Source organism: Sinocyclocheilus rhinocerous, unplaced genomic scaffold (assembly GCF_001515625.1).
Source record: "Sinocyclocheilus rhinocerous isolate Xijiao unplaced genomic scaffold, SAMN03320098_v1.1 scaffold2647, whole genome shotgun sequence".
Classification (NCBI taxonomy): domain Eukaryota; kingdom Metazoa; phylum Chordata; class Actinopteri; order Cypriniformes; family Cyprinidae; genus Sinocyclocheilus; species Sinocyclocheilus rhinocerous.
In genome coordinates, this window is record NW_015639108.1 from 61,822 (window position 1) to 76,885 (window position 15,064).

The 15,064-nt window shown below is 38.5% G+C and overlaps 1 protein-coding gene across 1 annotated transcript in view; it reads left to right on the forward strand.

Moving 5' to 3' along the window:
• Positions 1-12,862, forward strand: part of LOC107751030 (bone morphogenetic protein 7-like) — a 14,179-nt gene extending 1,317 nt beyond the window's left edge. The window contains exons 2-7 of the mRNA XM_016566599.1: positions 8,912-9,104; positions 11,126-11,268; positions 11,632-11,847; positions 12,021-12,097; positions 12,180-12,290; positions 12,713-12,862. Coding sequence (XP_016422085.1) covers positions 8,912-9,104; positions 11,126-11,268; positions 11,632-11,847; positions 12,021-12,097; positions 12,180-12,290; positions 12,713-12,862 — 890 coding nt within the window. The remainder of the gene's footprint in view (positions 1-8,911; positions 9,105-11,125; positions 11,269-11,631; positions 11,848-12,020; positions 12,098-12,179; positions 12,291-12,712) is intronic.
• Positions 12,863-15,064: the final 2,202 nt, after the last annotated feature.

The following is a 15,064-nucleotide window of genomic DNA, read 5'->3' on the forward strand; positions in this document are numbered from 1 at the left end:
TACTATAATTTCTTTTTGGAAAATTAAACAGTTTCTTACAAACTTATGTGATTTGATAAAATACATAATGAAATATAATCGTATATGGGTAATGGAGAAATTACAATTAGCTTCAAGCTACACATGACAATTAATGAGATTAATACAACACTTCTACCTGAATGTCACTATCAATCACTATTGAGTGTTTGTAATAACATGCGATCCAATGTGGATTTTGGTCAAATGATGAGGCAGAAATATGTTGTTAGTAACATTCTAGAAGAATTTCATGTGGAAGATACACAGTTACAACTTCTGTGGGACGTGAAGAAATAGTAATGTAACTAATTACTGTTGCCAGAAAGTAATAAGTAAAGTAACAATATTACTTTTGAAAGGAGTAACTAGTAATGAGTAATATATTACATTCTTTGAGTAACTAGCCCAACACTGCCCACACATGAATCCTGTGAGCATCACATGTTAGATCAGTTATCAGATTCTGCTTTAATCAGTTTATCAAAGAGGATCTTATCTGTTTCTAGGTAGATTCCATCATTCACTCTTAAAAATAAAGGTCTTTTGTTGATTCTTAGGTTCAGCAAAGCATAAAAAGAGGTTTTTATCACAAACCATTTTGGCTGTATTCTTGAGAGCTACGACTCTTTGGCAATTACAAATAAATAAAAATAAATAAATAAAAAAACCTAAAGAATGTCCCCTGGCCGTTTGCAAAGTCATTTGCTTCCACTTGGAACCTTTATTTTAAGATTGTTTAATGATTAACTGGTACTAGCAGTCCTTTGGGATTATTTTGTTTTTAATTAGTTTTACATTTTGATATTCTAAACTATATTTAAGTATAAATTAGAGATTATATATGGTATTAATCATAGCTCATATCTAGTATTTTAGGTCACTGTGTTCAGAACATGTATGGCCAAATTTAGTAACAGCTACATTTATTTATTTTTATGTAAATTTATTAAATTATTTTTTTATATAACTGTATTAATTTTTAGTTAGCAGCTGTCATCAGTCATTTTATATACAAATAATGTGTTTTGCAGTCATTTTTTGCCATTTCAGAGAGATTGAGATAAATGTGATTTATTAATATTATTACTATTATTTAGTTATTTATTTTGCTAAAATGACTTATTCAACACAGTTAAATGTAACGGCAGCAAGCACATATCCAGTTTCCACAGAATTCCCTCAAAGCTCTACGACATGGGGTTTAATGGGGATTTGTTTTGCATGACTAGGATTTAGGGAGGCATTTTTGGAGAGTGCTGAGGGCAGTAGACATGGAGGGTCACATACATCATCCAAACACTCTTGCTTTCAAGACCTTTTAGTGCTTGTTAAACGTGTGTATGTGTGTTGTCGAAAGAGATGCTGAATATTTGAAAGATGGGGCATTCATTGTAGGCTGATATGTGGATGTAAATGCAGTTGTGTGAATGTTTTTGCAAGTGTGTGTATTTATTAAGTCCAGAAGGGCATGATCTGGTCAGTGATTTCCTTGAACATTTCTTAAACCCAATTCCTGTCTTTTATTATTGTCTTTAGTATTCCAATGTGCTGTAAGTCACCATACAGCTTCAAGTGTGTTTAGAAGTGGAAAATAATGCTTGTTTTGGCTGACCTCTTGGGAATTTCATCAAAAGTTTTACACATTTTAAGAGAGGGCAGGTTTATGATGTGTTTGGAATCTGTGTTGGATGGGGTGATGTATCTATCTATCTATCTATCTATCTATCTGTCTATCTATCTATCTATCTATCTATCTATCTGTCTGTCTGTCTGTCTGTCTGTCTGTCTGTCTATCTATCTATCTATCTATCTATCCAGTCAGAACACCCTAGTAACTGTCAAGCAACCACTCGTGTGTGAAAAGGGTGTAGAGCAGCGGGCTAAGCACACATCCTTGGGGGGCCCCGGTGTTAGTAAGAAGGGTGGAGGATGTATGCCCGCCAATTCTCACACACTGTGTGTGATTAGTTAAAAAGTCCACAATCCAATTGCATAGCGTGGTGTTTAGTCACAGGTTGTGTAATTTAGATCTGAGTTTATACGGCCGGATTGTATTAAAAGCTGAACTAAAATCAACAAAGAGCAGCCTCGGTGTTCTTGAGCTCTAGATGTTCCAGTAGTATACTGTATGGAGCACAATCGCAATGGCATCCTCAGTTGACCTGTTCTCCCTGCATGCAAATTGGTATGGATCAAGTGTTGGTGGTATTGCTTTTTTAATGTGTTTGATGATCAATCTCTCCAGGCATTTGGCTGGGACGGGGTGAGTGCCACAGGTCTGTAGTCATTTAGACAAGTGACATTAGACTGTTTGGGGATGGGTACTATTGTGGCTGCCTTGAGGCAGGCAGGGACCCATGACGTGGACTGCGACATGTTATAGATGGAAGTGAAGACATCCGCTAACTCGGCCGCACAGTCTTTCAGCACCCGGCCCAGAACTGCTTTCCTGGGGTTGATGCTGCGGAAAACAAGTCTCACATCATGTGTGCTAAGGACTGGAGCAGAGTCAATAGAGGGGAGGGGAGGCAGTTCAGGGTCTGTGTTTTCCCTGTCAAAGTGAGTATAAAAGAGATTGAATTCATTGGCTAAGGTGGCACTGCTGTTTACTGAGGGAGATGTGTAGATGTTCTCTTATAGTCCGTAATGGCCTTGATGCCCTCCCAAACCTGCCTGGGTTTTGTGAAGTTATTCAAATTGGCTTCAATACGCCTTTTGTGATATAATTTGGCAGTATTGATGTCTTTCCTTAGAGCAGTCCTGGCTATGTTGTAGGCATTAGAGTCCCCAGCTCTATATGCTATATTCCTAGCTCTAATTAGTTGTTGTACATTGTGTGTCATCCAAGGCTTTCTGTTTGATGCCACATGGACTTGTATCCAAGATTTTACACTGTTCACACAGAAATTGATGTAGCATAAAATATTTGTGGTGTATTCATCCAGAGATTCACGTGTGTGCGTGCCCTGTCCCTTAAATACATCCCATATTGTGTGGTGGAAGCAGCCCTGGAGCACAGGAATAGTGTCCTCTGGCCATATTCTCACAGTTTTTAACATAATTCCCAGCCCTTTTGATTCTGGGTGTATACCGTGCGTGCAGCAGAAGAGGGAGATGATCTGACAATCCCAGGTGGGGATAAGTCTGGGCTCTGTATGCGTCTGCTACATTAGTATACACTTGATCCAGAATTGTATCTTCACTGGTAGCACACTTCATGTTGCGGTGGAATTTGTGAAGGGCTGTTTTTAAGTCAACGTGATTAAAGTCCCCAGCTGAGATGAAAACACTGTCCGGGTGTGCGACCAGGCTGCTGTTAACGCTGTCATAGACCTGTGCTAGCGCTAGCTTGGCATTAGCATCTGGTGGGATATACACAGCATAGATGTAAACAGCAGTGAACTCCCTCGGGAGATAAAACGGCCTGCACTTGAGCAGCAAGAATTCCACATCTGGGCTACACAGTTTATCCACTACCGTGACGTCTGTGCACCAGGAGTTGTTAATATAGATACACAATCCCCCGACGGTCTTCTTACCAGAGTCCGCAGTCCTGTTGGCTCGATAGGCGGTGCGTCCCGCTAGCTCAATAGCCGCGTCCGGAGTGGTGCTGTCCAGCCAAGTTTCAGTGAAGATCATGCAGCAACAGTTGTATATAGCCCTCTGCATGGTCATCTGTAGACGTATTTCATCCATCTTGTTGCGGATCGACCGGGCATTAGAGAGAAAGATGGTAGGAAGCGGCGGTTTGAACGGGTTAGCCTTTAGCCTAGCCCACACACCCGCCCGCTTGCCTCTCTTCTGCCTCCGCTCGCAGCGTTATAACCTTCAACCTTCAAACTGTTCTTGTATCAAACTACACAATGTTTATATAACCTTCAAACTGTTTTAAACTTCCAGGCAAGGCTTTCTTAGGCCAACAATCTAAATCGGTCTTGACAAACTTTTTCCTTTTCATATTGTGGAGGCATGTATGACCTTCGGTTTTTACTTTCAAGTTTTTCTGTCTTTACTTTTCAACTCTTAAACAATGCTTTGTCATACTGACATCAAAGTTTGCTACTTTTCTAGTTTTAATTTGCAAAGGTTGTGGTTTCCAGCAGCCTGGCTGTGACCTCATAGTGCAGCTTGTGGTTAAAAATGACTCCCGTTTTCCAATAATTTACAAGACATTTCCACTCATTTGGCCTTGTAAGTTTAGACAGACAAGATCTTTAAACTAAAAAAGCTGAATGAAGTGTTTGACATGGAGCATAAGGCATACATTTAATCAACCAAGTCAACCAAGATTACCATAGATTAACAAAAACAAACAGCAATTGCTTTCGTGAATTGTTAATCCAAATTCTAGCGAACTCTAAACTCAGCGTATAGAAGCATGCACAACAAACAGCGTGCAAATCCACCTGTTTATGTTCATAAGCTGATTTTGAAGAAAGTAAGCAGATCTTTCCTCAGATTTCAAGCCTCGGCACCAAAAGCAGATTAGACCTCCAATTAGTTTTTCAGCCCGCTCAGAAAACACACATCTGGTGGGATATACACAGCATAGATGTAAACAGCAGTGAACTCCCTCGGGAGATAAAACGGCCTGCACTTGAGCAGCAAGAATTCCACATCTGGGCTACACAGTTTATCCACTACCGTGACGTCTGTGCACCAGGAGTTGTTAATATAGATACACAATCCCCCGACGGTCTTCTTACCAGAGTCCGCAGTCCTGTTGGCTCGATAGGCGGTGCGTCCCGCTAGCTCAATAGCCGCGTCCGGAGTGGTGCTGTCCAGCCAAGTTTCAGTGAAGATCATGCAGCAACAGTTGTATATAGCCCTCTGCATGGTCATCTGTAGACGTATTTCATCCATCTTGTTGCGGATCGACCGGGCATTAGAGAGAAAGATGGTAGGAAGCGGCGGTTTGAACGGGTTAGCCTTTAGCCTAGCCCACACACCCGCCCGCTTGCCTCTCTTCTGCCTCCGCTCGCAGCGTTATAACCTTCAACCTTCAAACTGTTCTTGTATCAAACTACACAATGTTTATATAACCTTCAAACTGTTTTAAACTTCCAGGCAAGGCTTTCTTAGGCCAACAATCTAAATCGGTCTTGACAAACTTTTTCCTTTTCATATTGTGGAGGCATGTATGACCTTCGGTTTTTACTTTCAAGTTTTTCTGTCTTTACTTTTCAACTCTTAAACAATGCTTTGTCATACTGACATCAAAGTTTGCTACTTTTCTAGTTTTAATTTGCAAAGGTTGTGGTTTCCAGCAGCCTGGCTGTGACCTCATAGTGCAGCTTGTGGTTAAAAATGACTCCCGTTTTCCAATAATTTACAAGACATTTCCACTCATTTGGCCTTGTAAGTTTAGACAGACAAGATCTTTAAACTAAAAAAGCTGAATGAAGTGTTTGACATGGAGCATAAGGCATACATTTAATCAACCAAGTCAACCAAGATTACCATAGATTAACAAAAACAAACAGCGATTGCTTTCGTGAATTGTTAATCCAAATTCTAGCGAACTCTAAACTCAGCGTATAGAAGCATGCACAACAAACAGCGTGCAAATCCACCTGTTTATGTTCATAAGCTGATTTTGAAGAAAGTAAGCAGATCTTTCCTCAGATTTCAAGCCTCGGCACCAAAAGCAGATTAGACCTCCAATTAGTTTTTCAGCCCGCTCAGAAAACACACTTTTCATTGTCTGATGTTTAGCATTCAGCCTAGAATTTAGACAATAGAACATCCTGTTGTTGACTTCTAAATTTTTTGTAAGCACACATTTTTTGTTTTTCATATTTTCATGATCTTTGAATGGTCATTTATGTGCTTTTCTAAGCAAATATTGGTATATGCAATTAAATGCGACCGACTGATTAATTGCCATAACGTAATAAATTTGATAAAAATCTTTAATTGATTGATAGCCCATATCACACAGCGGAAAAGGCTTATGCTTACATCTGTGGGTGTAATGATTGTTTTTACTCAACAGAGATTATAACAACTGAAACATTTTGTTCTGCCAAGTGTATTGCTGTCATTCCTGCACTGTAAAAAAAATTCCGTAAAATTTACGGTAGAAAACCGGCAGCTGTGGTTGCCGGAATTTTACCGTAAAAAATACGGTAGCAACGTTTTAGGTTTTACGGTTTTAACTTAAATTTACAGTTAAATACCGTAATTTCATTAACTGATAAAATGTTATTATATACCAACCTATTGAAGTACTAAAATCTGTTTTGTACCTTTGTAATACACTGATAACCACCAAATGCAGATGGTGATGAGAAAGTCACATGATGAACAAAAGCCCATCACAACCAGCTTTTAAATAATAACATATATAGAAGGTGCACAGTGTCATTCACACAAACACCAAACACCATCATGGTAACACACATGAAACTGAAATAATGCAATAAACATTCAACAACATTAGGTGTAACACACAACCCTAATATACAAAACTGATAAGAAAAAACTAAAAAGAAACATAGTTATTTCAACAAAAAAACATCAAATTTGAAATGTAACGCAGGGAATTCTGGGAATGTCAATTTACGGTTATTCACTGTAAATTATACAGTATTTTTCACTTCCAAAAATGGTATACTACCGTAAAATTAATGCCCAATACATGTAATGTCCAATACAGTTTTTCACCGTATATAGTAGGGGAATTTACCGTTAACCATTTAACAGGATTTTACTGTAGCATTTTTACAGTCTTTTACCGTTAAATTCACGGTCATTTTTTACAGTGTGTCCTTAGATCAAGAGCTAAAAAGTGTTAAAACACAGCACATGGTGCCACATGCACATCTGATCTTTGCATCATATATTCATTCACATAAACACACCAAACCTTACAAGCAATTATTGCCTTCATAAAATACCCATGTTTTCCTTTCCACTGTTTAATTGCATTCAGACAAATGACTCGTTATTTTGAGTATGTGCATGCGTCAAGAGTTTTTTCTCTCCGAGTGCTTCCCCCAATAATCATGCTCTCGCAAGATAGTCAGAAGTTGGAAAAGACTCAAATGCATCACTGTACCCTAGCACTTGATGTCATGAACTTATAGACAGGATGTGCATTAAAAGAAGAGGAATCGTCATAACAGATTCCCTGCATACCTGCAGGAGGTCACTTGAAAAGCTTGGAATGGGTGGAGGGGTGGTACTCAAGGATGACAGATTGGTTAGTCTAGAAAAAGCTGCACGAAACCTCCAGGAAATGTTCTGCTCATGCCACCATCAGACTGGAAATTCAGAGGATCGGCTCAGCTGGGTTTGGGCTGGGGTGATTAAACACATGGGTTAAGTCAGAGATTTCATTATGACTTTTTTCCTCTGCACTCTTTGAGATACTTTATTTGAGTCTTTCTTGCTGTTTATGGATGTGGATTAACACAGATTCAGATGCCAACTGCCAACAAAAGAGGAAATGAGGCCTACCTTGCTGAAAAGACTAACCTTCAGAAGGTTATGCTGGAATAGTGCTGTTCAAGATGGCCTTTTTTGGTGAAGCTGCCTGAGAAGCCTGGTGGTGATCCCAGCATCCACAACCCAACATATGCTGGTCTTTTCAACAGGATAAGGACAACCTTCTCCCAGATGTGGTCAACCATGTCTGGAATATTTGGGATATGCCAGATGCTATTCAAGACCTCTTCCATATCCGGAATTAGATTATTTTACCACAGTTAACATGTCTCTCAGGTTAGCGTTGTGAGGAGTCACCAATATACCATCTGAACGTGCATGTGTATCCATTACGTATATCTGTATGTATAGCCTATGCATATGTGGGGCAGCGATGGTTTCCGGGCCAGGCCTTTAATGGAGCTTTTCTTGTGGTTGGCACATGTGTGTGATTGAAGTCTATGGTAGGTGGGTGCAGGGCCTGTGGTTTCTCCCCCAGCTTCGGTCCCCAGGGTACCCAGCGCCCAGATCAATCACCGGCTTATGGAAGCAAACATTTCTTTTTTGGACACAGTGATGTGGGTGAGGCAATCAAGCATAAGTGTTCAGGGTGACTCCATAGCGTTTCTGACAGAATGAAATCTGGTACAGTGACTTATGCTGTGGTGTCAGTGTGTGCTCTCATTGGTTGGCAGCGGTACTGTGAAGTCAAACAAGACAAAAGAAAAGCCTGTTGTTCACATTCAGACCAAACCAAATTTAGAGGAATTTTTAACCAGCTCACACATATGTGTCTCGCACACAGTTAGCTAAGGCAGGAAATGTTACATCTTAAGGCTAGAAACATATTGTACACGAGTTTGCAAGGACAGATTCATAGAAATTTTCCATGTAAAATTACAATTAATATAAGCTCATGAAAAAAATTGAGGAGTCACTCCACAAACACAACCATTTTAAGGCAATATGTAAATTCATCAGCAATCACTAAAGAAAATAGACCTCAATTACATCAAAATATTTAAATAATTAAATTCAATATGCTCAGATGTTCTGAAGGTTCTCTTTGGTAGGGAAAAATACAATCCAAAAAAAAAGGCAAACTTCAAAATATCAAAAAGCTTTTATTTGACTGACTGGGTAATAATAGAAAACAGTTTTGAAAAGATACAAATAATGAGCTGCAAACCCATGGGTATGAAGAAGACACCCTGACATTTTTTTTTTATGATTTTCAAAATGATGAAGAAGCCAGTTGAATTACAACATTTTAATATTTAAATGATGATAGTACAATAGAAATTACTATTAGAATTAGAAATGTTAATTTTCTTTAACATAACATAACATAACATAACATAACTATTCAACACAACACAACACAACACAACACAAACACAACATATAACATAACATAACATATAATATACTGCCCATTAAATTCATCTCCGTTTTTCTGTAGTGGACCCAGATGACGACCTCCGTCTCTATCATCAGCACCACAGAGAGTTTCGTTTCGACCTCTCCCGCATACCAGTGGGAGAAACCGTGACCACTGCGGAGCTTCGTATCTACAAGGACTTTGTGTACGAGCGCTATGAAAATGAGACTTTCCGTGTCAGTGTGTTCCAGGTGCTCCAACAGCAGCCCAAAAGGTATGTTATTATACATTACATTCGAAAAACTATTTTTATTTGGCCGTTCAGTCCTTGACATCAATCATCATTCCTTATTCAATTGTGCATGATTCAATCGCTCATGATATTCCAAAATGTAATTAATTGCTCCGTCTTGGAAGCTACTCTCCTTTTCGGCTGACTTTGATCAACCCCTCCCTTTCAACCTCCAGGTCCATTGTCAAACCTAACACCCACTTTCATGATCCAATCAATTCCCAGTGGATATTTCAAGTCTCTTTCACTGAATATCCTGTTGTACTCTAAAATATGACAGATTATGCAAGTAAAATGAGTATGGTGTTTCACATTGACTTTAAATCCAGTTTATTTGGATGTGCATCTGTTTGCCCTTGGCATTTTAATGGTTTGGTTATTTATTGTGTCAGTCAAGGATGTCATTTTTCAGAATTGTAAAAGCTAATTTATGACTTTGGTATGTTCTAGTTGGTTGTTTTTTAAATAGGGTAGACTGCAAAGTCCTGCAGGCATAATAAAAAAAAAAAAACGGTGAAATTTCTGAAATGAAACATATGCCACCACCCACACTTTTTAAGTCGAAATATGGGAGGGATACACACACACACACACACACACTGATTTGTCTGCCCAATGGTACATGTCTATAGTGCCTGGGCTCCCATAGAATTCCTCAATCTGACTTATGGTGTGGCCGCTAACAAGCAGTGAGAGTAGGCGCCATTACAAAGCCATTACTGTCAATTATTGAGATGCAGAGTCCTCAGTGGAAGGGAGGTTCTTTACCCCAGACATCTGGAGAAACACCCCATTCCTCCACCCGAAATAATTTCCTCTTCATTCCCTCATCCTTGATCACACCTCCTTGGAAAGTTTCTGATTGTCCGTAAAGTGGAGAACCTGAAGAAGTCCTCCAGGTGAGACATGCTCAGACAGACTGTCTCTCTTGAGGTCTCCATTGCTTGTTCTAAATTACACGCACACTAAAGCATTATCCACCCCCGATGCATACATTCCCTGTGAAGACCACCCATTGTGAATTATCCTTCCTGCACCTCTCCTATTGTCATGCAGAGACGGTTTGCCCCATTGATGCGCACAGACAGCAAGGCGACTAGACAGGAGGAACGTCAAGACCTAGTCTTTTGTTGGCCTCAAGGTCTGAAATCCTACCTGTAAGTCAAGTCATTGTTCTGGAGAGCCATCCAGAAGCCCCGTTTTCATCACCGGAGGACAATCTGATCTCTTTTTATAAGCATCACATTTAATAAGAGGGAACTTTGACGCTGTCTTGGGAACATGTTGTTGCCTGTGCAGCGTCATTTGTTTTTGATTTTATGGCTCGTATCAGCCAGACCTCAAGTTGTTATCTCATGGAATAGAGCTTATTTTGTGATATCTGTATCTGAGAAGGACAACAAGTCCTGGCATGACATGGCATTTTCGCATCTCATTTCCGCAGTTTGTAAACTTGTCTGCAGAGAAAACCTCATGAAAAAACAATGATGCTAACAGTAGTTCAAATTCAGTTACATTGTGTGAACGAGGTGACACATTAAAACTGAACTGAAGTGAAAGTCTCATTGAGGGTTATTTACTGCCATGGACATTTAAGGTGTGGTCATTTTTATGTTGTCTGACAATTTATTTCAGTAGGATTTTTGTAGCGGGTTTAAGTTGGTCTTGGGGATTTGCCACATTGACTAACAGTTTCTGTGTGAGCTGTGCTTTATGCATTACTGACAATAGACAATGGACTTTTTTTGTCCATTAAATTGTATAAAAATTCACCCCACCTTTACTATCAATATGCAGGAAAATGAAACATAGAGTTAGACTAGTTTATCCCAGAACATTCTAGCAGATGCATAGCAATACTCTAGCATTGCGTTTTTGAGTTTAGCATGGGTAAAGGGCACAATCTAGGTGTTTTTAATTGTTTCATTGGTCATATGCATTTTTTTGTGTGTTTGTAGTAAAGAGCTATTGACCCATATATGTCCTCTTCTGACCCTGTGTAGGGAGCTGTACCTGCTAGACTCGCGAGTGGTATGGGCGGCAGAAGAGGGATGGCTGGTGTTTGACCTCACGGTCACCACTAACCACTGGGTTATAAACCCAGGTCAGAACTTGGGACTGCAGCTCTCTCTGGAAACTGCACACGGTGGGTATCTTCAAATATTAAGATATACCTTTATAAAGCAACCTGCAAAACTACCATCCTAAACAGCCAAATGTCAGAGTAGCCATTTGGGATAGGGGATAGTTCTGGCAAAAATTACAATTCTGTCATCATTTACTCACCCTCATGTCGTTCCAAACATTTCTTTCATCCGTGGAACACAAAAGTAGATATTCATATCAGAAACGTCAGGGGGCTCCAGTGTTGTTCTGGACACCAAATCAGTTCAAAGATTATTCAAACTATTGGAACAACATGATCACAGAATTTTATGTCTATGATTCTAACTCATGAGTAGAGTATTTGTCTTTCGGTCATCAAGCAACTCATTGTCGCCCTCTGCAGGCGAGAGAATGAACCCAAGGAGAGCAGGTCTGGTGGGCAGCCGTGGACCTCAGAATAAGCAGCCATTTATGGTGGCATTTTTGAAAGCGTCAGGGATCCATCTCCGCAGTGTTCGCTCAGCATCAGGAAACAAACAGAGGGGTCACCACCGCTCTAAAAACCCCAAACCTGGTGTTGCACCCAGCCAGGTGGCTTTGAAGACAGCTGAGGCTGCAGGTGACATTTTGACAAACTTTTAGTGTTAGATCATTGTTGTAATTTCATTTTCAGGCTTATGTATCTACCAGAAATATATACCTTCATACTATCTAACCCTAATATCCACACAGTTTATTAACATGTTATTAACAAATGTGCTACATATTTATTTTTCCTCCTGTTCTATGCAGAGGGCGCCAGCATAGACCCCAAACAGGGCTGCAAGAAGCATGAACTGTATGTCAGCTTCAGAGATCTGGGATGGCAGGTACCGTAATCAGCTTCCTGTTTCAGACTCCTCTTTATGCCTTTATCTCCTGTAAACCTTCTCATCTTTTTTGTGTTTCCAGGACTGGATCATTGCTCCAGAGGGTTACGCTGCATACTACTGTGAGGGAGAATGTGTGTTCCCCTTGAACTCCTATATGAATGCCACAAACCATGCTATTGTACAGACACTGGTGAGTTCCACAGTCATTTCCTCTGTTAAAAGAATAGTTAACCCAAAAATGAAAATTTAGTCAGGTTTAACTGACCCCTTTGTAATAGTCTTTCTTATATGATGATATTTGAATGTTTCAACTGTTTGTCTATACAATGAAAGTCAATAAGGTCCAACATAAAAATTAATTGGTTATTCACTCTCAAATCTAATCTACTTATTGATCAACTCATCAACTGTACATAGAGCCCAAATGTCAATAACAGCAAACCTCACTGGTGAAAGATTTGTGATGGCATTCTAATTGTGTAGAAATTTGCAGAGTTCTCAGTTCAGAGTTCAGAGTTTATATACACATGTTCTGCAGTTGTTATAATTATAATGTTAGAATTATGTTATAATGAAATTATGTCAAATCATGTATTTCTGTGCTCTTTCCAGGTCCATTTCATAAACCCAGAAACAGTCCCGAAGCCCTGCTGTGCTCCAACGCAGTTACACGGAATCTCCGTTTTGTACTTCGATGACAGTTCCAACGTAATATTGAAAAAGTACCGCAACATGGTCGTCAGAGCCTGCGGATGCCACTAATCTGCCCTGGACAAAATAAGGGATGCAAATACTTCTGATTATCAAGAGCCCAGAGAGGAAAGAGACTCATTACTGGAGCAAAATTGGACTTCTCTGTCGGAGGAGTGTATATCCAAAGCATACATTTTTATTTAAAACTCAAAACTGCTGGAACTCTATGAGGTTGACCACAGCTGAGTCAAGTGTGTGGTGTTCTGGCTTTCATCATTCTTGGGTCCATTGAGGATCTTTCAGACCTTCTAAAAGAGGGAACATGTTGAAACACAAAAACACACCTTGTGACAACTTATTGATGAATTATGTGTGCTCACACAGGATTTACACACAAATATGTGTATACACACCATTAGTGAATGAACCCTTTGTTGTGAAGAGTGTGAATGAGTGTGTGTGTGTGTGTGTGATATATATATATATATATATGTGTGTGTGTGTGTGTGTGTATTATATTTATTATGTATATGTTAAATGTATAATATATTTATAATAATTATATAACAAAATTATTTATGATTATTTATATTCCCATTATAGTAAACATCTTATTGGAGAAAAAAAAAATATTGTGTACACCCCTGAGTCAAGAAATGAGGTCATAAATATTAATATATGCTAAGTTTATTTTGTCAGCTTTTAGAAGTACAGTATATATTTCCACCAGGGTAACAGACATGAAGCCCAGTGTCAAAAAGTTCAATATCAGACATTGTACAGTGTTTTTATACAATGCATGTGCATACAGGAAATTATAGACTGCAAAACAAAAATAACTGTAATATCTCATTTTGTTGTTGTTAGTTGTTGTAAGAATGTTGTAAGGCGGTCTGATATGTATTTTGTGACAATAAACTACACTGTAGAAAATACAGTGGCACATTTTCCAGTTTACGAAACCTTTTGAGTCTCCAATACTAAAAAATGCTATTTTCTTGAAACTACATAAAAACCCTTGTCAGACCAACAAAATTACCCCAAATGTTGCCCCAACTAGTCAAACACAGTTGACTGAACAAAGAATTTCATACTTTTGAAATGTTAAGGCTTTGTGAGCTCCCAGTTTGCATTGCAGCATGAATAAATTATGCAGTTACTGTTATAGGATTATTGTTTTGCTGTTTGCGGACTTCATTTAAATTTTTTTGTTGTTGTTGTTTTATCATTATTGTTAGTTATTTGTTGTACTGTGATGTAAATGGTTGTCACCATTCTTGAGGTTAGTGTGTCTAGTTTTGAGGCCTAGAGTATGTTCACACACTCATGTCTATCTTCTGGGTATCTTAGTCTTGTATGTTGTTTTACAAGCATAGACAATGTTGTCTACTTATTAGACTAAGTTGCCATTGTCATTCGTAAGCAAATATAAACACGATAATGAGATGACTTTTTACACGTTTTTTTTTTCATCCAGGCAACAGAAAAAAATAATTTACCTCAATGACAGTAATTGTGTTTTCAGTTGCTGTGACAATAACTTTTCTATTAGCAAAATAAGACAATCAGCATTGGATGAACAAACCAATTTACACTGACTAAACAAAGTATCTTTACTGAGCAGAACTAAAAAACTATTGTTGAGAGAACTCAAAAGTCTTACTGCATCACGTTGCCTTATTATTTTAAGTTTTCTCAACTATTTATTTTTTACAGTGTAGAATTCAGAATTCTGACTTGCAATTATGAGGAAAAAGTCACAATAGTAAGATATTAACTACAAATTGTGAGAAATAAACTCACAATTCTGAGAAATAAAGTCAGAATAGCAAGATATAAACTTTTTTCTTGCTATTCTGATTTAATTTCTTGCCATCTTAATAATTTTCTTTTCCTGCCACGAAATGTTAATTGTGACTTTTTGTCACACTTATGACCTTTTTTCCCCCAATTGTGAGTTTTCTGACTTTTTCCCCCACAGTTTTCAAGTTTATATCTTGCAATTCTGACTTTATATAAAAATTCCGACTTTTTATCTGGCAACTGCAAAAAATAAAGACAGAATAGCAATATATGAATTTTTGTACTTTTTTTTTTTTTGCATTTCTGTTCGTCACACTTCTGACCTTTTGTTCTTGTCAGTTCAGACGACTTCTCTTTTCTTACTTCTTTTTCACAATTTTGAGTTTATATCTTGCAATTCTGAAAACTGTGAGACAAAAGTCAGAATTGTGAGATGTAAAGTCAGAATTGAGATATTACAAAGACTCA